Source organism: Cherax quadricarinatus, chromosome 18 (genome assembly GCF_038502225.1).
Source record: "Cherax quadricarinatus isolate ZL_2023a chromosome 18, ASM3850222v1, whole genome shotgun sequence".
Lineage (NCBI taxonomy): Eukaryota > Metazoa > Arthropoda > Malacostraca > Decapoda > Parastacidae > Cherax > Cherax quadricarinatus.
The window spans coordinates 16,463,981-16,491,271 of record NC_091309.1 but is presented as its reverse complement, the minus strand read 5'-3'; the positions used below and the strand labels follow the sequence as shown (position 1 = coordinate 16,491,271).

Here is a 27,291-nt window from a genome sequence, read left to right as displayed (position 1 = left end):
TAAGATCCCTGGTTGAATGGTTAGAGCACTGGGACTGTTATAGATGGAACACAATTCAACACTATGCCTGGGTGTGGGTATATATATATGAACTCAAATTAAGTTGTAATAAATAACTGTTAATGAATAGACGTACATGCGCGCGCGCGCGCCTGTGTGTGTGTGTGTGTGTGTGTGTGTGTGTGTGTGTGTGTGTGTGTGTGTGTGTGTGTGTGTGTGTGTGTGTGTGTGTGTGTGTGTGTGTGTGTGTGTGTGTGTGTGTGTTTTGAACTTGCCTAGGGACGACAATGACTAACACCCACTCGTCAACACCTGATATACCCCTGACACCCACTCGTCAACACCTGATATATTCCTGACTAACACCCACTTGTCAACACCTGATATACCCCTGACACTCACTCGTCAACACCTGATATACCCCTGACTAACACCCACCCATCTTCCTGATATACCCAACACCCACCCGTCAACATTCCAGTATCTAGCTAAGGAGCAACTTTCTCTCTCTCCAATATTTTCCAGGAAGAATATGATGTATTTTTCTGAGCCCCTTTTTCAGGAAGTACAATTTTAGTATATTTAGGCACTTCCGTTCAGGTGTTTGACTGAACTAATGCCAGCAGAGAAAGTTCTCTGCACATTTTCCTGATCTGCAACCTACCCTAAAAGGAATTATTGGTGTAAAGCAGCATTCCAGACAAGAGTACACAAGTGCCCTAAGGGATATCATCAGTGGCCTGACATCTCTAAGTTTAAAAGGTTCTGGCTATCCCTCTTACCATTTTCCTTGCAGTTAAGTTAGGTTAGGTAAGGTTTGTCAGGAAACAGGACAAGTGTTTTCTGACGTGGGTCTTTGTCATATAATGACATTCAGCTGGAGCTTTTGGTCGTCCGACCGAGGCCTTCCGCTGGCTTACCGGTCGACCCCTATAAAAATTAAGGTTATAATTTTCCCTGCAGTTGTGATGGCATCATTATCGTGTCCCTTGAACAATGGTAGATACTAAGAAAAACCCATCGCAACAATTTTCGAGTCTACGTTTCTCTCAACGAAAAATATATATACATGTACTACAAATAATCAACAAAATCCAAAATATTTGTCAGATTTGTATTTCGTGGTTCACTGGGGATAGTTCCCAATGAACCGGAAACGTTTACCTTATTGTACGCCTTCTGACACTGGAACCCAGGTTGTATATCAAAGGTCACTAAGAATAACAGTCGTTACACCGGCAGAAAACTGGAAACAGCTCACTGGCATCATTATTCCGCTGACATACATCGAGGTAAACAAGTGTGAAGTGTTTACACTTGATAAAGAACAAAGATAGGCAATGATATCACACTATGTATTCATGCATAAAAGTCGAAATACAAAATATTATTTTCTGTTAAACAACATCAGCAATGTCGCAGCCAAGAGTAACAGACGGAGGCAACCCACACAACATATAATTTTCTTCAAGATACTGTTTTATTTCTCTTGAGAGAATATTAAGACAACTGTCCATTTAGTAACTCGAGTAGGTATATGCATGTGGCTAAAAAAAAAAAGAAGAAATAGCTTTACCTTTCTCTTTAAGCGAGGTGTCCTCTTCAAGATCCGCAACTCCGGGATCTCAAACTCTGGTCTCTTATCGAACCTCATCCGAACATTATCCTCGCCTTCAGCAAGCTCCAAAATGGCCGACTTCTTGTCTCTCCTTCTCCTTCTCTCTTTTATTTCGATTTCCAGAAACATTGTTTTGCGGTATTAATGCCAATAGTGCAATTTACGATTTCTTTGCCATACAATGGTAAATTTCCACATTATTTTGAATTTTGCTAGTATTATGATTAAAATTGTCACATCTTCCGGGGACAAGGAATCTTTGACTGTTCGGCGCCGAAAATATCTGCGGCTAACAAGACACACACACACACAAAAAAATACTACTTTTTGAGGCGTTTTCCTTTTGCTTCGGCGCATGTAGTTATGTTTTAGCTTAATGCAATACGCAGCCCTGACCTTGGGACCTACGAGCACGTAGTCCCACCCTCGGCTACTATGTGCAAGTGGTCCCACTTTAGTCTCCAGGGAAATACGAGGACATTGCGGACCATCTTGAGACCCAGGCCCCAAAAGCCAATTCTCAAGTATTGAGAGGTGTTTGATCTCCCTCTCTCACCGCCCACGCCCACAGCCACGCTCACTGGCGCCCACCCCCGCCCTCCACACTCTTCAACTCTGGGTATTACACTTCCAGTCAGTGGCTCACAATATATAAGTCCAAAAGATTTCCAAAGGCAATGAGTATTATTTCCCGATACTCAGAATCTCTGGAATCGAATGAAGCCCTTGAAGGTACAACTCCTAAGTGTGTATTAACCACGACAGGTGTCTGGTGGGTACGGAGGAACCTCAACTCTTGAGGAGGGCCAGGGTATGGGCAGCGTGGCTGGCTGGTATTCCCAGACTTGTGCTCTGCACAGCGTCCTGTGTGTGAGTGTGGGTGTCACAGGAACACAACCTCCCACAACAACACCTATTCAATCTTGTCACCTCTTCTTTCAGCACCCACGGGTATCACTTTTCCTCATCCTGGCTTCCAGCAGGTGCTAGATGAGCACTTCTGCGCCACAAGTCGTTAAGAATACTTTTCTATGTAAGTACAACACACACTTAAAAAACTATTATTCTTTAGCATATTTGTCAAAACTTTGCGCTACCGAAGGTAGAAACTTCTCTATATATCTCAATGACCAAAAATCAGTTAACAATGTAACAATGATGCAAAAAAGTATTAATGCTTCTTGGCAAAAATATTGTATTCTGTTTAAAAATGTGAATATCAAATTCTCACATCCGTTCGTCCCTTCACAAGACAACATTTCATCGCACGAAATTTCTTACCTTCATATTTGCCTATTAAAAATTCCGGGCATCATCGTCCCCCTGGTCCGTTCTTAAACCAGGTCTCCTGACTGATCGACTAGCAGTAAAGCTACTCACGCACATATGACAAACTCGGACGTAGGTATCAAAGCCCGATTGATCGGAATAATTTGTAGGAACTTGTAAAGTTCCTTCATGAAGACAGTTAGGGGCCTATTTGTAGTTTCTCTCTTATATGTCGGGAGAGTGTTAAAAGCCTTTAAGTATTTATTCTTGCTAAATTATCGCTTAGCGTACATTTTAAACCCCGGCTTTTCTTGTGGTCATTTTTGCACAGTCGGTCATACCTCTTCTTATACGAGTTTAGAATATTTACATATTATCATACAGTAGTTCGGATATACTCGAAGTGTAAATTATGCTCAAACTTTCTCGCCTGTGCTCATTATAAATAAGACCTTGTAACTTTCTAATCCAGCCAAGCTAAGTAGAAAAACAACACCATAAAGCGACTACGCAGTTGGTACCTTTGAGGTCTCAGGTGGGAACGTGAACCGTGGTACCACCTGTTAGTGCAGTGTTAAACAGGAAATAACCTAACACCTACATGACCAGGACGGGTCAGTATCAGTGTTGTGTCCTCTGATTCACCACCTCACGTTACCACAGTACAAACCCACCATAATATATTCATCAATAATAATAAAATACCTAACTTCATTACTATTATCGGAGCCAACTAAATAGCCGGTATACGTCCAAGTGTTATACAACCTTCAGAAAGGTCACTATGATGCTAGTGAAGGGATCCAGATCCAAAAAAATGGAACTTCCTTTTCCTTCCTTGGATTAAATCCTCATTGTTTCCAATTCTTCAAGTGCTTCATGACCATTACCGCTAGAACGCTTTCCCATAATAGTAGTAGTAGTAATAACAGTAGTAGTAATAGTAGTACTAGTAGTAATTGTAGTAATAATAATAATAATAATACACGTGTGTGTGTGTAGTATATCAATACCAACACTGCGACTAGCCTAGGAGTCGAACCCATGCTGCTTTGGCCCGCCTCATGATGAGCGAAAACTCATGACGCTCTAGTCAATAAAATATATATAAGTACAGTGCCTGCACTCTGAAGGAGGGGTGTTAATGTTGCAGTTTAAAAACTGTAGTGTAAAGCACCCTTCTGGCAAGACAGTGATGGAGTGAATGATGGTGAAAGTTCTTTTTTGGGCCACCCTGCCTTGGTGGGAATCGGCCAGTGTGATAATATACCTGGAGTTTACCTGGAGAGAGTTTCGGGGGTCAACGCCCCCGCGGCCCGGTCTGTGACCAGGCCTCCTGGTGGATCAGCGCCTGATCAACCAGGCCGTTGCTGCTGGCTGCACGCAAACCAACGTACGAGCCACAGCCCGGCTGATCAGGAACTGACTTTAGGTGCTTGTCCAGTGCCAGCTTGAAGACTGCCAGGGGTCTGTTGGTAATCCCCCTTATGTGTGCTGGGAGGCAGTTGAACAGTCTCGGGCCCCTGACACTTATTGTATGGTCTCTTAACGTGCTAGTGACACCCCTGCTTTTCATTGGGGGGATGTTGCATCGTCTGCCAAGTCTTTTGCTTTCGTAGTGAGTGATTTTCGTGTGCAAGTTCGGTACTAGTCCCTCTAGGATTTTCCAGGTGTATATAATCATGTATCTCTCCCTCCTGCGTTCCAGGGAATACAGGTTTAGAAACCTCAAGCGCTCCCAGTAATTGAGGTGTTTTATCTCCGTTATGCGCGCCGTGAAAGTTCTCTGTACATTTTCTAGGTCGGCAATTTCACCTGCCTTGAAAGGTGCTGTTAGAGTGCAGCAATATTTCAGCCTAGATAGAACAAGTGACCTGAAGAGTGTCATCATGGGCTTGGCCTCCCTAGTTTTGAAGGTTCTCATTATCCATCCTGTCATTTTTCTAGCAGATGTGATTGATACAATGTTATGGTCCTTGAAGGTGAGATCCTCCGACATAATCACTCCCAGGTCTTTGACGTTGGTGTTTCGCTCTATTTTGTGGCCAGAATTTGTTTTGTACTCTGATGAAGATTTAATTTCCTCATGTTTACCATATCTGAGTAATTGAAATTTCTCATCGTTGAACTTCATATTGTTTTCTGCAGCCCACTGAAAGATTTGGTTGATGTCCGCCTGGAGCCTTGCAGTGTCTGCAATGGAAGACACTGTCATGCAGATTCGGGTGTCATCTGCAAAGGAAGACACGGTGCTGTGGCTGACATCCTTGTCTATGTCGGATATGAGGATGAGGAACAAGATGGGAGCTAGTACTGTGCCTTGTGGAACAGAGCTTTTCACCGTAGCTGCCTCGGACTTTACTCTGTTGACGACTACTCTCTGTGTTCTGTTAGTGAGGAAATTATAGATCCATCGACCGACTTTTCCTGTTATTCCTTTAGCGCGCATTTTGTGCGCTATTACGCCATCGTCACACTTGTCGAAGGCTTTTGCAAAGTCTGTATATATTACATCTGCATTCTTTTTGTCTTCTAGTGCATTTAGGACCTTGTCGTAGTGATCCAGTAGTTGAGACAGACAGGAGCGACCTGTTCTAAACCCATGTTGCCCTGGGTTGTGTAACTGATGGGTTTCTAGATGGGTGGTGATCTTGCTTCTTAGGACCCTTTCAAAGATTTTTATGATATGGGATGTTAGTGCTATTGGTCTGTAGTTCTTTGCTGTTACATACACACATACATACATACATATATATATATATATATATATATATATATATATATATATATATATATATAATAATATATATATATATATATATATATATATATATATATGTCGTGCCGAATAGGCAGAACTTGTGATCTTGGCTTAAATAGCAACGCTCATCTTGCCATATAGAACAAGTGAAAATTTGTGTATGCAATAATTTCGCCAAAATCATTCTGAACCTAACGAAAAAAATATATTTCACTGTGTTTGTTTAGTATTTAATTATTTAAACAAATCAAAAATATATTTAGTTAGGTTAGGCTAAAATAAATTGAGCTTATTATAATAAGGTTAGGTAAGTTTTCTAAGTTCCTTTTGGTGCAAAATTATAAATTTTTACATCAACATTAATGAAAAAAATATATCTTTAAACGTATGAGAGAAAATTTTAGAAAGGACTTAATTTTAAATGAGTTCTTGCTAATTGACCAGTTTTACATATTCGGCACGACATATTATATATATATATATATATATATATATATATATATATATATATATATATATATATATATATATATATATATATATATATATACTATATCGCCCACGATGACTATCAGTTGCTAATATACACTTTACCTTTCCCAGTCAATGATATACAAGTGCTATACATCCCACAATGACATACAAGTGGTGTACGCATATATTGGAGCGACATTAAAGGTGCGCTATAGGTCAAAGAGAGACGCACCTTCACCAACAACAACCTCATGTTACACTAACATGTCTGGTGACGGCTGCCACGGTATACTGTCAACAAATATAATTAATTAATACACAGACACCAAGAGCAGAGCAAACCCTTATTACCACAACGTCTCGCTCAAAGAGAACTCTGCTTGAGTGAAACGTTGTCTTAAAAGGCTTGCTCTGTTCTTTGTTTAGCCAGTGCCAGGCGACCACTGATCTACATTCAGTGCTGACCAGGGCACTTTCTTGTGTACCAGGGTATGGCTTCGATGATTAGCCCCGACGCCCGGTCTAGGAGCAGGCCTTGTCACTCTGGCTGTTGCTGCTTGCGGCCCGACAGTTCGACATAGTCTGATGAGTCAGGATCAGAGTGGAGAAATTTATCAAATTCTCTCATAAAGGAAGTTGGGATTTTGTTGAGAATTTCCCTTATATTTGAAAAGTGGATTTTAAAAAGTTTTTGGAAATTGTGTACCCATTGCACCCTTATTTTTTTTTCTGCTGGGGTTACATTACGTGAAGCATATCTGAAAGATATTTTCGGCAATCAGTGATCCACCGGCATGGAGGTGTGGACCTTTCGACATAATTCCATTACCCTTTCCACTCAATGAAGTGGTAAATAAAGTCTGTGCCCTGTTAGCGCAGTACCTGGAGGTTATTCCGGGGATCAACGCCCCCGCGGCCCGGTCCATGACCAGGCCTGCCGATGGATCAGGGCCTGATCAACTAGGCTGTTACTGCTGGCCGCACGCAGTCCAACGTACGAGCCACAGCCCGGCTGATCCGGCACAGTAGCTGAAACATGTTCAACAAATTTTACAAGGATTTATTTACATCAGATTTGACGTTCAGTTTATGACACGTATGATAATGAGAAAAGATTGAGACTGGGCCTTAGGGACTGGAGCTTTTCACAGTGGAGGCCTGCGAGTTTATGTTGTTGACTATTATATCAAAATATCAAAGAGTCTAATTATCTCAGAACACTGAACATCAAATCTTCCCACTTTTCGAATTATTTATTTTGTATTCTTTCAGTTTTCACAAAGTCTATCATCCTCCAGTGAATTCAAGACCATACCGATGTGGGCTACCTACAGCGAGAGGCAGGAGAGATCTGCTGTAAACCCATGTTGCCCTACGTTATGTAACTGATAAGATTCCATATGCTTAGCCATATTAATTCTTAGCACTCTTAAAAAAATTATGGTAAGTGACGTCAGGGCTATCGGTCAATTTTTTTCACGACTGCTTTATTGCCGCCACTATAAAGTGTAGATATGTCCGTAAATTTTAGTTTCACGGATAATGTGCACCAGATGATAGCCTTCTTACTATTGAAAACACGGAAAGTATAAAAATGTAGATGACTACAGCGACAGTCAAAAGCTGGTATGACATGAAGCCTCGTGGTCTGCCTGGTACATGCATCCATCTGTATGCTTATCAAGACTTGCGGCACACCTCTGATATACCTTTGATGAATTCCGAGTTTTTCTACTCCGGGTGATTGCCTGTTCAACCAAGCTGTTGCTCTTGGTGGCCCGCAGTCCCACATATCCCTCACAGCCTGGTTGTTCGAGCACCTGGTGAAGATACTTGTCCAGCTTTCTTTTGAAGACTTCTACACTTGTTCCAGCAGTGTTTCTGATATCTTCTAGTAAAGCGTTGAATACTCTGGGGCCACGAATGTTGATACAGTGTTCCCTTATTGTGCTCACCGCACCCTTGCTCTTCACTGGGTGAATCTTGCAATTCCTTCCATATCTCTCACTCCAGTCTGACTATAGGAAGACTTAAAATATGATTAACTCCGAAATGCGTAATATAAAATAGTTAATTGATGGACATATTTTTACTCAGTGGCGAGTGCAGTGGTTAACACTGTACCAGCCACTTGGGTATCTTTACTGTGGAGAAGTGTCACTAACTTGTGACTTTATCAGTAAACGGTGGAAGATCAGACGATGTAATTTAAGTTGATCAGTCCCTCAACTTCGACAAATCTAGAGCAGATACACAAAGATAGAGACTGATTCGTCTCAAACCAGGCCTAATAGGCTGGAAAAGAAATATTATAGGATTAAAAGCTATCAGAAAGTAAATAGGAAATTAAAATAATGTGTATACTGAACGTAAGTAGAAGTTTGAAAAAATTATGCACAAATAACCGGCAGACAGGAGAGGAAAGTTATGGAACAACATACAAATACCCAGTCACTTTGCATTCTTTATAAGATTTACCTATCTTAAAATAAAAAATTCGGATTTATTTCCACTGCGATACCTCCTGTTTGTACCTTAATTTGAGACACACGTCCCCCCCCCCCCAAAAAAAAAAAAATTATCCACTAGTTGAAAGCCGGAAATGTTCGGTCATACTAGTGACTTTCTTTGTACTTAACAATATTTTGTAATATGTAAATCACATATTGCAAACTTTGGAAAGAAATAAAAATTTGAATATCAAAAGCTACACCGCATTAGGAGTTGGTTAATTAAAGTCACTTCGTCTGACTTTTCTGAGTTATTCTAGGTTATTTACACGTGTCACTATGTATGATAAGTATAATAATCTAATGCTGTGTAACTGTACTTATGTGTACCTCTACCTAAATAAATTAAAATTTACTACTTGCCCTTGTGAGCGATGAATTCAAGAGTTACCCCTGTGACCACGGGTGTTACACAGAAAACCGAAGTATTTCACAAATAAGGAGGATAGACTATATTAATTTTCTCCCTTGTCCTCCCCTTTCCAATTCATGAAATTTTATTCGGATTATTAACCTAGAGAGTTAGTGACCTAGGCTAACCAAATAAAGCTATGTTATAATGACTGACTTATTTCCACCGGTGTCCTTTAATACTCTCCCACACGATGCAACCCACACCAGTTGGCTAACCCCCAGATACCTACTTACTGCTCTTTGGATCGACCCAGCATGCTGCATGACTCCTACGGATCATACAGCGCCCTTGCACATTCAGTGTCCTAAAACTGCTTTCCCTAGACTTTATCCTATAATCAATTAAGTCACAGGATACATACAATGAGAGATTTAGTGTATATTTTAGGAATTAAAGTATTCTTGACTGGTACTGAAAAGGTTACATGCAGCCTTAATGATCCTCGTGTAGGGGACATGTTCTATACACCAGTCACCAACCAACCAACCAAGTCAGTATAATATGTAACATACTCTTTAGATATAACCTCTCTAAACTCCGTATACCCTCGTACATCAGGTGTGATCAAACACTACTATGATTATCTTAACAGGGATTAAGGATAAGCTGGCAGTGGAGTAGATATTATCCAGTATACTTCTGATGAATTGCGCGATTTTTTCTACTCCCAGAGCCCGGCCTTGGGCTAGGCTTGTTTGGTGTTTAATACCATTCATCTAATATGTACATTTAAGATAATATTTCAGATATGTCCTCAACACATCTACAATATTTGTATATGCTACATACGTTAATTATTATCAATTGTAATGGCAAATAATTTAGCTGTTACTTTATTAGGTTTAAAGTCTATCGACTGTTCTATTAATACACAGCAGTAGCCTAATGATTGCATTCAAGCCAATGGCCTGGTAGGCATCACACTCGCCTCACACACTGAGTGTTCGTGGTTCGATCCCCGGTAAGGGTGGAAACATTGGGCTTGTTTCCTTACACCTGCTGTCCGGTCCACCTAGCAAGTAGGTATCTGGGTGCTAGTAGACTGGTGTGGGTCGCATCCTGGGGGACAAGATTGAAGGACCCAAATGGAAATAAAACAGACAGTCCTCGATGACGCACTGATTTTCTTGGGTTATCCTGGGTGGCTAACTCTCCTGGATACCTGGAGGTTATTCCGGGGATCAACGTCCCCGCGGCCCGGTCCATGACCAGGCCTCCCGGTGGATCAGGGCCTGATCAACCAGGCTGTTACTGCTGGCCGCACGCAGTCCAACGTACGAGCCACAGCCCGGCTGATCCGGCACTGACTTTAGGTATCTGTCCAGCTCTCTCTTGAAGACAGCCAGGGGTTTGTTGGCAATTCCCCTAATGCTTGATGGGAGGCTGTTGAACAGTCTTGGGCCCAGGACACTTATGGTGTTTTCTCTTAGTGTACCAATGGCGCCCCTACTTTTAATTGGGGGTATTTTGCATCGCCTGCCCAGTCTTTTACTTTCGTAGGGAGTGATTTCTGTGTGCAGATTCGAACAAAATCGTCTCTTATATCTTAAGGCTCCATGTAGATTGTCAAGAATATTTTAATCCTTGAAACAGAGATTAAAGATTGATTAATGGGCTTAAATGCCTACTGATTACTCAATGGGTTGTTATGGTTGGGTATCACCTGCGCATCATAATCAAAAACTACCTTAATCGCCATGGGTTCAAACTCCACCCATTCCGCGGTCTGATAGGATTAAAGTAAACTTTCAGCATGCATAAACTGATAGATACATATCGGTGTATATTCCTTGAGAGATTAAAGTAAGCTCTCAGTGTATATATACCTTTCTGTACGTGTACCTTATGTGAGGGATACCTGAAGGGCGTTTCCGGAGGTCAATGACCACGCGGCCCGGTCCCAGACTACGCCTCCTGGAGGATCAAGGTCTTGATTACGCCAAGTTTGTGATGTAGGTCACAGCAGGACCTGCCACTAACTAGCCAGTGTTAATGGGCCACACCCTGGGTCATCAAGCCACGTCATGGAAGTATGAAAAACCGTAGCAACCCCAAGAGAGAGAAGAAAAAAGATCTCAGAGATAGGAGTTGAGTATATGGCAATATAAGCTGACGAAAGCAGCTAAGAGAAAAACTCGAGAACTCTTTCCGGCGTGCACGGGCAAGATAAGAGCTTCAGGTTCCGTCGTAGAACCTTGGAAAAATAGCTGTCGCCAGTGTGGGTCCTGGGACCTGTAGCTAGAGGTTGACTGAATTCCCTGAAGTGAACTGTCCTACCGACTCTATTCTAATCAGAAGTCACCCAGCTCGATCTGGAAGAATCACCCGCCTACCGTCACCTAGTGACTACAGGAAACCGGGAATGCATCCAGGGAATTGAAGCAAAGGTCCAATTCCTAAGCTCAAGAGCCCCTCACCGAGGGGCACCTCCCTTGAAGGGTCTTGGTTATGAAAGATGTGTGTCAAACGCGACTTATTGGGTTATTACAGTTGCTGCAAATCTAAGCAGTTACCCCTGTGAGCCCAGGACTGTTTCAGAGAAAACGGAAGCATTTGCGAAGGACTTAGGGAGAACTATGTTAAGTTTTCAAAGAAAAATGGGCCTCGTATCAAGTATGTGTCCGCTTTTACCTTTTTTCAGTGCACATTTTTAATCAGCTTAAAAAAGTGTACTCCTGGCTTGATTTTTAAGCAATAATTACTTTCCACAAAAGTGAAAAGGTCTTTTACACGCCTGCAAATTGCTTTGCCTAGAGTTAGCGTCTTGGAGCCTTGGTAGGTTGAAGTCTTGAAGTCATTAGGCTCCCCAAGGTAGTCTGCGATGACTGGCTTATTCAGTCCTCCTTTGTACAGAAACTGTGACATATCATCAGGAAGTAATAGGCTTAAACGAATAAAAAGTAAATTTGGGGTAAAAGAAAATGTGTGATGAACAATGATGATAATGATAATTACAATAAATAAGTGATATCACAATAATAATATAAATTATTAAATAAACAATGTGTGTATATCAAGATATGTACATCTCCCGGTATACACACTGAGAGGTGTGTGTATTTGTTTTCTATATAGTAGTATGTCATTGATGTCAGCTAGGCCTGCATACCATGTACATGTACTTGTAGAAATAAAGATATTATTGTTATCCCTGTATATATGCTCCGTACGTATATCGAGATGTATATTTCTTTGCATATACAGTGAGGGTTTATCTTAATCTTTATTTTGTGTGTGAACGAATTCTTGGCTGCTGATACACAAGTGAAATGTAGCTTTAATAACCCTCGTGTTGTCGGTAGATTTTAAACCTAACAAATTAACCGTAATATTTTGCACACTAAAAAATACATAATAAATGAACCCAGGTGGAGAAAAGAAGAGAGAAGAGTACTGCGTACTTGGTGCTTTCTTCAAGAGACTCGAGAGGACGTCGGTGGTAGGCTTGTATGTACAGTATTCCTCTTATCTTCTGTTTATTTTCTCCATGTGGGTTTGTTTGTGCCACTGACGTGTGTTTACTACACCTGTGTGTAATAAACCCAACCAATCTCACCACCACTACTACCACCGTCACCACCACCACTACTACCACCGTCACCACCACCACTACTACCACCGTCACCACCACTACTACCAACCTCACCACCACTACTACTACTAGCATCACCACTACCACCGTCACCATCACTACTACCACCGTCACCACTACCAACGTCACCACTACTACCGTCACCACTACAACTGTCACCACCATTATATAATAATATATAATACATGAATACTGCCATTAACTAAGTCCATAATGGTATCCAATACTGCCACGTTGATGGAATGATCACATCTTTACCTCTCACTGTTTCTGCTGCCATCAATTTTAGTCACCTCCCTACCTAGGGACTGGTAACTCTCCTGCACACAGAAATCACTCTCTACGAAAACAAAAGACTGGGTAGACGATTCAACATACCCTTAGTGAAAAGTAGGGGCACCATTAGTACACTAAGAGAAAACATAATAAGTGTCCGTGTCAGCATAGTTGCTGATCCCCTGTATATGTATGTTATCCGAGTATCATAGTTAGTACCATCCATATGCTTTACATAGTTGACCCCTTGCTAGGCTCAGTGACTAGCTTGTGTGACATCACGTGATGCCGCGTGAGAGCGCTGCGCTCCCAGCCTCGTCCTCTCTCCGCGCTTAGGTCTACGACAGGCAACACAGGCAGTCTGGGCTCCCCTCTCACACTCTGCTAATATATGTTACCATCCAACGACTGTGTTTAACTCCAACCATCACATCTCCATAAACCCTCTCGACATCCGGGGCCCAAGACTGTTCAACAGCCTCCCACCAGCCATAAGGGGAGTTACCAATACACCCCTGGCTGCCTTCAAGAGGGAGCTAGACAGATACCTAAAGTCAGTACCGGATCAGCCAGGCTGTGGTTCGCACGTTGGACTACGTGCGGCCAGCAGTAACAGCCTCATTGATCAGACCCTGATCCACCAGGCTATGGGGATGTTGATCCCCAGAATACCCTCCAGGTAGACTCCATATCTTTGATATACCTTATATATACCTTTGAAGAATTTCGAGAGTATATCTACTCTCTGAGCCCGGCCATGGGCCAGGCTCGTCTGGTGCTCGCCTGGTCAACCAGGCTGTTGCTGCTGGAGGCCCACTGCTCCACATATCCATCACAGCCTGGTTGATCTGGCACCTGGTGGAGATACTTTTCTAGTTTCCACTTGAAGGCTTCAACACTTGTTCCAGCAGTGTTTCTGATATCTTCTGGTAAGATGTTGAAAAGTCTGGGACCCCGGATGTTGATACAGTGTTCCCTTATTGTCCCCACCACACCCCTGCTCCTCACTGGGTTTATTTTACACTTCCTCCCATATCTCTCACTCCAGTATGTTGTTATGGCAGTGTACAGATTTGGGACCAAGCCCTCGAGTACCTTCCAGGTATATATTATCATGTACCTCTCTCTCCTCCGCTCCAATGAGTACATGTTCAAGACTTGCAGGCGTTCCCAGTAGTTTAGGTGCTTTACTAGCTCAGGCAGGTATTCGATTGAATAAGCCCAATGTGTAGACGATACCTTTCAGAAATAAAGAAACTAAAGTGGTGTACACGTGTCTCGTTCATCACCTAACATTTACGTCTCACCAGACAAGATAAATGCCTGTGCATAAGAGTCAGGATATTAAGTAACAACATAAGGAAACTATCAACTTTGTATTGCACAATGTGTGGTTACACTGCTGCGCTACCACTGCAGGAGGTGCCCTCTCTCTCAACAGGTACATCCACTATACTGCTTTATAAATGAGAGGTCACGTTTAATTAATTTACTCACCTTCCTCACACTTATTGTGAAGCTCCAGACAACACTAACAATATTAGACACCTCGATTACTGCAAGGCATTTAATAATAGTGTGGCCGATATACCTTTGATGAGTTCCAAGAGTCTTTCTGCTCCCGGGCCCTGGCCATAGATCAAGCTCGTCTGGTGCTAATCTGGTCAACCAGGCTGTTGCTGCCCTACATATCCCTCACAGCCTGGTATTAGAGGTAACATCTTCAACTGGATTTGAGTACAAGTATCAGAGAGAAAACCCAGGGTTAGCAATAATGAGAGTAAAATACAAGTAATATCTTCGTAGTTATGTTTCAGAGATCATCACCCCCGCTGCCCGGTCTCAGACCAGTTCTCCTGGTTGACACACTGGTGAGCTGATGTTTCCGAGAAGCGGTCCCACCACAAAAGTCAAACTAGTTAAGGATAGTTTGGAAAAGCAAATCAAGTTAATGAAACAGTTAGGGTCTGCAGAAACAGCCTGGATCATCGCCCCCGCGGCCCGGTATATATCTTCATTTAATCTCCTTGTCTGGGGTATCGTAATAATAATATTTTCAACTTTACCCAAGAAACCCAAGTCATCAACATACTTGTATGTAGTCATGGAATCAATGGTCAATACAAAGGTTTAGCTGCATGTTGATCAAGACTTACCTACTGATGCTATCAACCAGTAGTCCATTCCGAGGGGGTCACCGCGCCCGGGTCCAGTCCCAAACCTTGAATGACTGTGTAAACAATCAAGATGTTGGTGCTAGCAGCACACAATCAAGATGCTGGTGCTAGCAGCACACAATCAAGATGCTGGTGCTAGCAGCACACAATCAAGATGCTGGTGCTAACAATCAAGATGCTGGTGCTAGTAGCACACAATCAAGATGCTGGTGCTAACAATCAAGATGCTGGTGCTAGTAGCACACAATCAAGATGCTGGTGATAGCAGCACACAATCAAGATGCTGGTGATAACAATCAAGATGCTGGTGCTAGCAGCACACAATCAAGATGCTGGTGCTAGCAGCACACAATCAAGATGCTGGTGCTAGCAGCACACAATCAAGATGCTGGTGCTAGCAGCACACAATGAAGATGTTGGTGCTAGCAGCACACAATCAAGATGCTGGTGCTAGCAGCACACAATCAAGATGCTGGTACTAGCAGCACACAATTAAGATGTTGGTGCTAGCAGCACACAATCAAGATGCTGGTGCTAGCAGCACACAATCAAGATGCTGGTGCTAACAATCAAGATGCTGGTGCTAGTAGCACACAATCAAGATGCTGGTGCTAACAATCAAGATGCTGGTGCTAGTAGCACACAATCAAGATGCTGGTGCTAACAATCAAGATGCTGGTGCTAGCAGCACACAATCAAGATGCTGGTGCTAGCAGCACACAATCAAGATGTTGGTGCTAGCAGCACACAATCAAGATGCTGGTGCTAGCAGCACACAATCAAGATGCTGGTGCTAACAATCAAGATGCTGGTGCTAGCAGCACACAATCAAGATGCTGGTGCTAGCAGCACACAATCAAGATGCTGGTGCTAGCAGCACACAATCAAGATGCTGGTGCTAGCAGCACACAATCAAGATGTTGGTGCTAGCAGCACACAATCAAGATGCTGGTGCTAGCAGCACACAATCAAGATGCTGGTGCTAGCAGCACACAATTAAGATGTTGGTGCTAGCAGCACACAATCAAGATGCTGGTGCTAGCAGCACACAATCAAGATGCTGGTGCTAACAATCAAGATGCTGGTGCTAGTAGCACACAATCAAGATGCTGGTGCTAACAATCAAGATGCTGGTGCTAGTAGCACACAATCAAGATGCTGGTGATAACAATCAAGATGCTGGTGCTAGCAGCACACAATCAAGATGCTGGTGATAACAATCAAGATGCTGGTGCTAGCAGCACACAATCAAGATGCTGGTGATAACAATCAAGATGCTGGTGCTAGCAGCACACAATCAAGATGCTGGTGCTAACAATCAAGATGCTGGTGCTAGTAGCACACAATCAAGATGTTGGTGCTAGCAGCACACAATCAAGATGCTGGTGCTAGCAGCACACAATCAAGATGCTGGTGCTAACAATCAAGATGCTGGTGCTAGCAGCACACAATCAAGATGCTGGTGCTAGCAGCACACAATCAAGATGCTGGTGCTAGCAGCACACAATCAAGATGCTGGTGCTAGCAGCACACAATCAAGATGCTGGTGCTAGCAGCACACAATCAAGATGCTGGTGCTAGCAGCACACAATCAAGATGCTGGTGCTAGCAGCACACAATCAAGATGCTGGTGCTAGCAGCACACAATCAAGATGCTGGTGCTAGCAGCACACAATCAAGATGCTGGTGCTAGCAGCACACAATCAAGATGCTGGTGCTAGCAGCACACAATCAAGATGCTGGTGCTAGCAGCACACAATCAAGATGCTGGTGCTAGCAGCACACAATCAAGATGCTGGTGCTAGCAGCATACAATCAAGATGCTGGTGCTAGCAGCACACAATCAAGATGCTGGTGCTAACAATCAAGATGCTGGTGCTAGCAGCACACAATCAAGATGCTGGTGCTAGCAGCACACAATCAAGATGCTGGTGCTAACAATCAAGATGCTGGTGCTAGCAGCACACAATCAAGATGCTGGTGCTAACAATCAAGATGCTGGTGCTAGCAGCACACAATCAAGATGCTGGTGCTAGCAGCACACAATCAAGATGCTGGTGCTAGCAGCACACAATCAAGATGCTGGTGCTAGCAGCACACAATCAAGATGCTTGTGCTAGCAGCACACAATCAAGATGCTGGTGCTAGCAGCACACAATCAAGATGCTGGTGCTAACAATCAAGATGCTGGTGCTAGCAGCATACAATCAAGATGCTGGTGCTAGCAGCACACAATCAAGATGCTGGTGCTAACAATCAAGATGCTGGTGCTAGCAGCACACAATCAAGATGCTGGTGCTAGCAGCACACAATCAAGATGCTGGTGCTAGCAACACACAATCAAGATGCTGGTGCTAGCAGCACACAATCAAGATGCTGGTGCTAGCAGCACACAATCAAAATGCTGGTGCTAGCAGCACACAATCAAGATGCTGGTGCTAGCAGTACACAATCAAGATGCTGGTGCTAGCAGCATACAATCAAGATGCTGGTGCTAGCAGCACACAATCAAGATGCTGGTGCTAACAATCAAGATGCTGGTGCTAGCAGCACACAATCAAGATGCTGGTGCTAGCAGCACACAATCAAGATGCTGGTGCTAGCAGCACACAATCAAGATGCTGGTGCTAGCAGCACACAATCAAGATGCTGGTGCTAGCAGCATACAATCAAGATGCTGGTGCTAGCAGCATACAATCAAGATGCTGGTGCTAGCAGCATACAATCAAGATGCTGGTGCTAGCAGCACACAATCAAGATGCTGGTGCTAGCAGCACACAATCAAGATGCTGGTGCTAGCAGCATACAATCAAGATGCTGGTGCTAGCAGCATACAATCAAGATGCTGGTGCTAGCAGCATACAATCAAGATGCTGGTGCTAGCAGCACACAATCAAGATGCTGGTGCTAGCAGCACACAATCAAGATGCTGGTGCTAGCAGCACACAATCAAGATGCTGGTGCTAGCAGCACACAATCAAGATGCTGGTGCTAGCAGCACACAATCAAGATGCTGGTGCTAACAATCAAGATGCTGGTGCTAGCAGCACACAATCAAGATGCTGGTGCTAGCAGCACACAATCAAGATGCTGGTGCTAGCAGCACACAATCAAGATGCTGGTGCTAGCAGCACACAATCAAGATGCTGGTGCTAGCAGCATACAATCAAGATGCTGGTGCTAGCAGCATACAATCAAGATGCTGGTGCTAGCAGCATACAATCAAGATGCTGGTGCTAGCAGCAGACAATCAAGATGCTGGTGCTAGCAGCACACAATCAAGATGCTGGTGCTAGCAGCACACAATCAAGATGCTGGTGCTAGCAGCACACAATCAAGATGCTGGTGCTAGCAGCACACAATCAAGATGCTGGTGCTAGCAGCACACAATCAAGATGCTGGTGCTAACAATCAAGATGCTGGTGCTAGCAGCACACAATCAAGATGCTGGTGCTAGCAGCACACAATCAAGATGCTGGTGCTAACAATCAAGATGCTGGTGCTAGCAGCACACAATCAAGATGCTGGTGCTAGCAGCACACAATCAAGATGCTGGTGCTAGCAGCACACAATCAAGATGCTGGTGCTAGCAGCACACAATCAAGATGCTGGTGCTAACAATCAAGATGCTCGTGCTAGCAGCACACAATCAAGATGCTGGTGCTAGCAGCACACAATCAAGATGCTGGTGCTAACAGCACACAATCAAGATGCTGGTGCTAGCAGTACACAATCAAGATGCTGGTGCTAGCAGCACACAATCAAGATGCTGGTGCTAGCAGCACACAATCAAGATGCTGGTGCTAGCAGCACACAATCAAGATGCTGGTGCTAGCAGCACACAATCAAGATGCTGGTGCTAGCAGCACACAATCAAGATGCTGGTGCTAGCAGCACACAATCAAGATGCTGGTGCTAACAATCAAGATGCTGGTGCTAGCAGCACACAATCAAGATGCTGGTGCTAACAATCAAGATGCTGGTGCTAGCAGCACACAATCAAGATGCTGGTGCTAGCAGCACACAATCAAGATGCTGGTGCTAGCAGCACACAATCAAGATGCTGGTGCTAGCAGCACACAATCAAGATGCTGGTGCTAGCAGCACACAATCAAGATGCTGGTGCTAGCAGCACACAATCAAGATGCTGGTGCTAACAATCAAGATGCTGGTGCTAGCAGCATACAATCAAGATGCTGGTGCTAGCAGCACACAATCAAGATGCTGGTGCTAACAATCAAGATGCTGGTGCTAGCAGCACACAATCAAGATGCTGGTGCTAGCAGCACACAATCAAGATGCTGGTGCTAGCAGCACACAATCAAGATGCTGGTGCTAGCAGCACACAATCAAGATGCTGGTGCTAGCAGCACACAATCAAAATGCTGGTGCTAGCAGCACACAATCAAGATGCTGGTGCTAGCAGTACACAATCAAGATGCTGGTGCTAGCAGCATACAATCAAGATGCTGGTGCTAGCAGCACACAATCAAGATGCTGGTGCTAACAATCAAGATGCTGGTGCTAGCAGCACACAATCAAGATGCTGGTGCTAGCAGCACACAATCAAGATGCTGGTGCTAGCAGCACACAATCAAGGTGCTGGTGCTAGCAGCACACAATCAAGATGCTGGTGCTAGCAGCATACAATCAAGATGCTGGTGCTAGCAGCATACAATCAAGATGCTGGTGCTAGCAGCATACAATCAAGATGCTGGTGCTAGCAGCACACAATCAAGATGCTGGTGCTAGCAGCACACAATCAAGATGCTGGTGCTAGCAGCATACAATCAAGATGCTGGTGCTAGCAGCATACAATCAAGATGCTGGTGCTAGCAGCATACAATCAAGATGCTGGTGCTAGCAGCACACAATCAAGATGCTGGTGCTAGCAGCACACAATCAAGATGCTGGTGCTAGCAGCACACAATCAAGATGCTGGTGCTAGCAGCACACAATCAAGATGCTGGTGCTAGCAGCACACAATCAAGATGCTGGTGCTAACAATCAAGATGCTGGTGCTAGCAGCACACAATCAAGATGCTGGTGCTAGCAGCACACAATCAAGATGCTGGTGCTAACAATCAAGATGCTGGTGCTAGCAGCACACAATCAAGATGATGGTGCTAACAATCAAGATGCTGGTGCTAGCAGCACACAAGATGCTGGTGCTAGCAGCACACAATCAAGATGATGGTGCTAACAATCAAGATGCTGGTGCTAGCAGCACACAAGATGCTGGTGCTAGCAGCACACAAGATGCTGGTGCTAGCAGCACACAAGATGCTGGTGCTAGCAGCACACAATCAAGATGCTGGTGCTAACAATCAAGATGCTGGTGCTAGCAGCACACAATCAAGATGCTGGTGCTAGCAGCACACAATCAAGATGCTGGTGCTAGCAGCATACAATCAAGATGCTGGTGCTAGCAGCACACAATCAAGATGCTGGTGCTAACAATCAAGATGCTGGTGCTAGCAGCACACAATCAAGATGCTGGTGCTAGCAGCACACAATCAAGATGCTGGTGCTAGCAGCACACAATCAAGATGCTGGTGCTAGCAGCACACAATCAAGATGCTGGTGCTAGCAGCACACAATCAAGATGCTGGTGCTAGCAGCACACAAGATGCTGGTGCTAGCAGCACACAATCAAGATGCTGGTGCTAGCAGCACACAATCAAGATGCTGGTGCTAGCAGCACACAATCAAGATGCTGGTGCTAGCAGCACACAATCAAGATGCTGGTGCTAGCAGCACACAATCAAGATGCTGGTGCTAGCAGCACACAATCAAGATGCTGGTGATAACAATCAAGATGCTGGTGCTAGCAGCATACAATCAAGATGCTGGTGCTAGCAGCACACAATCAAGATGCTGGTGCTAGCAGCATACAATCAAGATGCTGGTGCTAGCAGCACACAATCAAGATGCTGGTGCTAGCAGCACACAATCAAGATGCTGGTGCTAGCAGCACACAATCAAGATGCTGGTGCTAGCAGCACACAATCAAGATGCTGGTGCTAGCAGCACACAATCAAGATGCTGGTGCTAGCAGCACACAATCAAGATGCTGGTGCTAGCAGCACACAATCAAGATGCTGGTGATAATCAAGATGCTGGTGCTAGCAGCATACAATCAAGATGCTGGTGCTAGCAGCATACAATCAAGATGCTGGTGCTAGCAGCACACAATCAAGATGCTGGTGCTAGCAGCACACAATCAAGATGCTGGTGCTAGCAGCATACAATCAAGATGCTGGTGCTAGCAGCATACAATCAAGATGCTGGTGCTAGCAGCACACAATCAAGATGCTGGTGCTAGCAGCACACAATCAAGATGCTGGTGCTAGCAGCACACAAGATGCTGGTGCTAGCAGCACACAATCAAGATGCTGGTGCTAGCAGCACACAAGATGCTGGTGCTAGCAGCACACAATCCATCATAACTACCACTCCTCCTCTACTTTATTAAAAAGAAAATTATTGTTTCTCCGTGAGGAGAAAATCACTGTGAATTTAAAATTGGATAAAATAAAAGTAATTACACAAGTAAATTTATTTGAAAAAAAAAATGATTATGGAACACTGTGTTGCTAGTGACAATAGTTACCCATGAATAACCAAGGTTAAATGAGTTAAGACGCTCTATTCATCACCAAATAATTGCAACAAGGCAGATGCCTCACCCACTACGTGTCCTGGGTAATAAAGTGCCACTCGCCGGGCAAGGAGTCAAATGCGATATCTTAAGCAATTACTTTTCAAGTACATAATTATACGGTGTACCTGTTGACGCTTTCCAGGACTTTTCTACCCCACCAGCTCAGTGTCTGGTCAAGCTTTCTTACAGTAACTAAAACAGCGACGCATTATGCAACTGATCACGCATAAATCACCTCTCAGTGAAATTGATTTTACTTTCTTAACTTAGGCCATCAACCAGGAAACCGGATTTAAAACTGGACTGCGAGGGGATTAGTTCCCCAAAGAAGGATACAGAAGCTGATCTTAAAACTTAAACAGAGGGTGATACGAGAGGAGGTAACAGGGTGGGTAAGATGAACGAGTGAGTCACCCTAGAATCACTACTTGGGAGTAGGATGACGTGGAAATAACGAGAATTATAATAACTGAGGAGGTCTAGGAAAGGCTGCAAGACAAACAAGCCGCATATGCTGTCAGATAATCTACTACGGGAATTCAACCCATGTAAATGAAGATCACTGAAATCGCTCAATAACCTGATAGTTTTCGGCGGCACATGCGAAGCTGCCCACCTAACAACTGTCTTCCAGAGCAATTTTAAGATTTTATTGAAGACACATGTCAAACTCCCAGTATGCGGGGTCAGCACAGAATCTGCTCCCGATTAATCACGGAGAACTGAGGATTCAAGTGTCGAGACGAGGCTGGTGAGGTACTGACGGAGCTTGACTACAAGGAGAAGAGGATCATAGAAAACGTAATTGTGACTTATATAATACTTCAGGGATTATACAGAGTATAACGAGAGTGGCTGAGACTCGATGAGCCTCGGGTTGTGGTCTTGTTTTGCAAAGTACCAGAACTATATGGTTATTCGCAACTCTAAATACATATTGTTTCTAACATAATCAAATTTACACTGTAGACGAATGGTTCAGAGAACCGACACGTTGATAAATTAGACACATGTGCAACTCTTGGGTATCTTTATTGAGGAAACGTTTCGCCACACAGTGGCTTCATCAGTCCATACAAAGGAGAAACTTGGAGAACAGGAGGAGAATGAGGTAATCACCTCTCCTGCCTACGGTTTAAAAGCTGCTTCTCCGCTCATATGCCGTATTCTATTCAAGACTGATGGACTGACCACATCGAGTCAAGGTTGAGGGACTGATTACCTCATTCTCCTCCTGTTCTCCAAGTTTCTCCTTTGTATGGACTGATGAAGCCACTGTGTGGCGAAACGTTTCCTCACTAAAGATACCCAAGAGTTGCACATGTGTCTAATTTATCAACGTGTCACTATCATTATCATTTTGTTGTTGCCGTATCATATTACAGAACCCATAATTACAAAGCCAGTAAAACTTCTCAGTCAATTTTTCCACATTTCACAATCCATACTCGTAATTCTTTCTGCATCATTAGCCGTGTCACCAAATTTAGACAAAAGTGGAAATATCTCCATTAGTATAAACAAAAAAAAAAGATTTGTGTGTTCACAGTCAAAAGGTTCTTACCCTTAGACACAAACAACTCAAACCTCACTACCTTCTATATATAAAAATAATCATTACTGTTAAAGGGGTGGACCGGTAAGCCAGCGGAAGGCCTCGGTCAGATGACAAAAAAACTCCAGCTGCGGGTTATCATATGACTAAGACCCTCGTCAGGAAACACTTGTTCTGTTGTCTGTCAAACTTCACCTAACTCAGCGTGGAGGGTAGGGAGGAGCCTTGGGCGCATTATAGAGCAGCTAGATCTAACTGAAGATGAGAAACCGGAACTTTATGAAGAACTTTTTTCATTCTAAGGTCGGAGAGCAGGTGGAACGCACTGTGTGAACATATGGTAGAGGCAAACACCCCACTTTTATGAGTTACCATGATAAATCACTGGAGGCCATGAACAGGTTCAGGCTGGTCGGTAGTAAAGAGATGGGGCCAGGAGCTATGAATCCACCCAGGCAAATTATACTTGGTGAGTACAGCTACGCAAATACAAATTACATAAACACGAAGGTGTGGCAATGTATTGAGGTCAGAGGAAGGGAGGGACGGAGGGAGGGGGGAGAAACGGAACACCTGTGTTTAAACAGATGTATGCACTATTTTTAGTCATGACAGTGAGCGTTGCCGTGAAGCCTCATGTAAGAACACAACCTTACTTATCTTAAAATATGATGAAACACAAGGCTTCACTCTCCATACAATTGTTTACTTTACAGGTTAAAAATAATCTTGGATCATTTCAGAGTACAACTCTATCTTAGATTCTGTAGTATACTACCGTTCCCAGGATGGATGAAATTAACACAAAGTGGATTCTAGTATGAGAGGAAATATTACCTACCGTGCTATTACTGAGGAAACTATCACTGTGTAATAACAATACAGCGAGAATTATCAGGCGTACTTGAAATTATCTCTGAGTAAATATTTTGAGACAAGACTTCATGTGAACAAGAAAATTTCCTAACTCGGTAAAGGTTTTGCTCTGCATATGTCTATTTTAACCACTCTATCAGCTACACGCCACCTCTCTCCATCCTCCCTGATGCCCAACATAACACTACTAACATTCACCTATTTAACGCACGGATAACACGTGTAACGAGACTTGACCGTGTGTCTCACTACCACTTATCGTCCCTACTACCTAAAGTTTTAATGTAACAATATATTTAACGAACAGTGATCAGCCAGATTGATAAGGAACTGACTTGAGGAACTTTATTAAGTTTTATTTTTTAAAGAGAGCTGAAGGGCACTGAGGAACGCTGAAAATTACTGGTCCGTTCTGTAGAAGTATTATGCGCCGTCTGCCTATTATTATAATCATGGGGAAGCGCTAAACCCGTAGGATTATACAGCGCATGTGGGGGGTAAGGAAGGTATTCAGGCTCAATTCAGGGAACTGGAGCACAGATCCAATTCCCTTGATCAAGAGCCCCTTACCAGCGTCAAGGAACTTCCCTTGAGGGGACCGTCTGCCATTACTCCAGTCTAAACCCTGTAGAGTGCCAATGAAGTGCCTCAAGCAGTATCACATTGCCTTGGCATCTATTGTTGTGAAGGTTCTTGTTATCTGGATATTAACAGATGCAAATTTTTCAATAATAAGATACTTAATTTTGCAATAAAAATATATTAAGAACACATCTTTTCAGTAAAAAAAATGAAAAGTAATTTCCTGGTATTTGCAATTATCAGAACTCTCGCTGCTTCTGTTGTCAATGTTTGTTATAACAGCGACACTGAACGTTCCTACACTGGACGCGCCTTCAGTATTCCTGGTGCACACACGAGGGAAAAAAATGTTCTTCAAATGATAACACAATGACGGAGTATACCCGTAGTAGGCATATAAGACAGCGCGAGTTATGCCCTTTAGTGTGAAGATGTTTCGCCTACCAAGGACATCAGTTCAACAGAACAAAACACAGGCAGTCAGAGGGGTTAGAGAGAGGTTCTAAGGTGACAAAATGAGGCGATAGAGTCACATGTAAGTAAGGTCAGGTGACAGTATTAACTGCCTCGTTAAAACTTCGGAGATTGTGAATGATCCTGAGTTTTGATTAATGATTAATGTCATTGGTTGTGCTGTTACTGATCACTAAACATCGCAATTTACTGTGACGGCCACTTTTGTTTTTTTACTATTAAGTCTTGCCTCTGGGAAGTTTATAAGATGGTTCTGAGTGTTCCTACGTACATTACATGCATTTTCAGTGTCGTTACTTCAGTTCCTGAAGTCTGGTATCTAGGTCTGTAAAGACTTCACTAACGTAAATCGTGTCACAGTCTCACACAGGCAGTTGTATTCATTGACTTCCTGTTCTTATCTAAATGTTTTATGATTTTAGATGAAATGTTGCTTACTGATATGGGATTAACACTCTATACAGAATATCTGGTAAGACAGGCATTGAACGAGTAATCGAGATTGTGCTTCTTTCATTAGGCCACCCAGGTAGGAAGGTAGATCTTACCTTAGTAGGAAATGGCCTAAGGATAAACAAATCCGGCACTCCTTTACTACACCAACCAACCAGACCCTCACAAACACCCAGTGTAAACAACTAGCCAACACTATATACAATTTAGGCTGTAGGCAGACAATGGATGTACGAGGGTGTGCTGGCAGCCTAGCAACAGACGTTTCAACAAACCTGAGTCCTCTCCAACACTCTCCTGTTCTCTCTTAGTATACTACAAATTCATCTTGTATTATTAACTCATTTTAAACTGGAAGAGATTGGCAATATACACCTATGACAAACATACCTGCTACCCAGGTGTGCTTGGTGAAGTTATAGCCTACTTCTCTCACCATAACTGGTATTCACTCCTACATTCCAGACACAACATTGATAGTATAGTACTTCAAACAAACACAATGTTGGTATATATTAAACACAAACACAACATTGGTATGTATCAAATACAAACACAGCAGTGATAGTACATATCAAACACAAACACAACATTGGTATATATCAAACAATACAACACACAGGCGCTGCGGTTGTGTTCTGAACAGGAATGAGAGACCCAGAGTGATGAGTTAGGGTACAACGAGCACACTACCAGATAATTCATTCAGTGCAGAGGAGCCCATACTCTTCAACATCCTCCATTCATAAATAAGGGGAATTAGACTCCACGCGCCAGGCTATAGCGCCCACGTCGGACTGGGTAATGCTAGCATCAACAGCCTGACTGATCAGGACATTAGCCAAGAGGGATGCCCCGGGACCGGGTTGTGTGGACGATGACCCCCCCGGAATGGACAACAAGTAGACACCCAAGACATTCCTGTTTCTCTACTCCATCAACGTGTTTTCTCTCCTGGGACCGGGCCACGGGGGCAATGACCACCAGAAACATCCTTCAAGTAACACAGGCACTCCAAAAAAGACCCCACACCCAGGTTCCTCTTCTCATCCCAGATCCACCTCCACGCCCCACCCCACGGATCTACCCGCACCAGCCACCCCCCACAGTCAAGGCATCACCCACCCCAGCAGCATGCCATATATGGGTGGCAGGCGTGTCCTTACCGTGAGGACCTGACTTACACTGCTGAATCTCACCACACTCAGCACCTCCCTCACATCCCTATCCTCACGCTCAACACTTCCCTCACATCCCTATCCTCACGCTCAACACTTCCCTCACATCCCTATCCTCACGCTCAACACTTCCCTTACATCCCTATCCTCACACTCAACACTTCCCTCACATCCCTATCCTCACGCTCAGCACCTCCCTCACATCCCTATCCTCACGCTCAACACTTCCCTCACATCCCTTACACTAAACACCTCCCTCATCACAGCCTCCTTCACTACAGCCCAAGTCTGGCATAAAGGTACTATACTATTCTTTTTTTGTTATTCGTATCTGACAGAGGTACTTCAACGTAATTTCGTACTATGCTTTAATAAATCAACCGTACCGTACCTAACCGTTGTGTCAGCCTTGCCACA

General features: G+C 43.6%; 1 protein-coding gene across 19 annotated transcripts in view; it reads right to left on the bottom strand.

Annotated features, from left to right (window-relative positions):
- Nucleotides 1-27,291, bottom strand: part of LOC128689421 (ankyrin-2) — a 989,227-nt gene that overhangs the window by 570,249 nt on the left and 391,687 nt on the right. For 10 of the 19 annotated variants that reach the window (XM_070086287.1, XM_070086288.1, XM_070086303.1 and 7 more), the window contains exon 1: nt 1,577-2,490. The exons of 2 other annotated variants lie outside the window; for them this stretch is intronic. In XM_070086287.1, the coding sequence (XP_069942388.1) occupies nt 1,577-1,747 (171 nt within the window). In that variant the 5' untranslated portion in view covers nt 1,748-2,490. Of the gene's footprint in view, nt 1-1,576; nt 2,492-27,291 lie in introns of those variants that run through there. 7 more of the 19 variants (XM_070086296.1, XM_070086297.1, XM_070086298.1 and 4 more) reach the window with 3 other exon arrangements.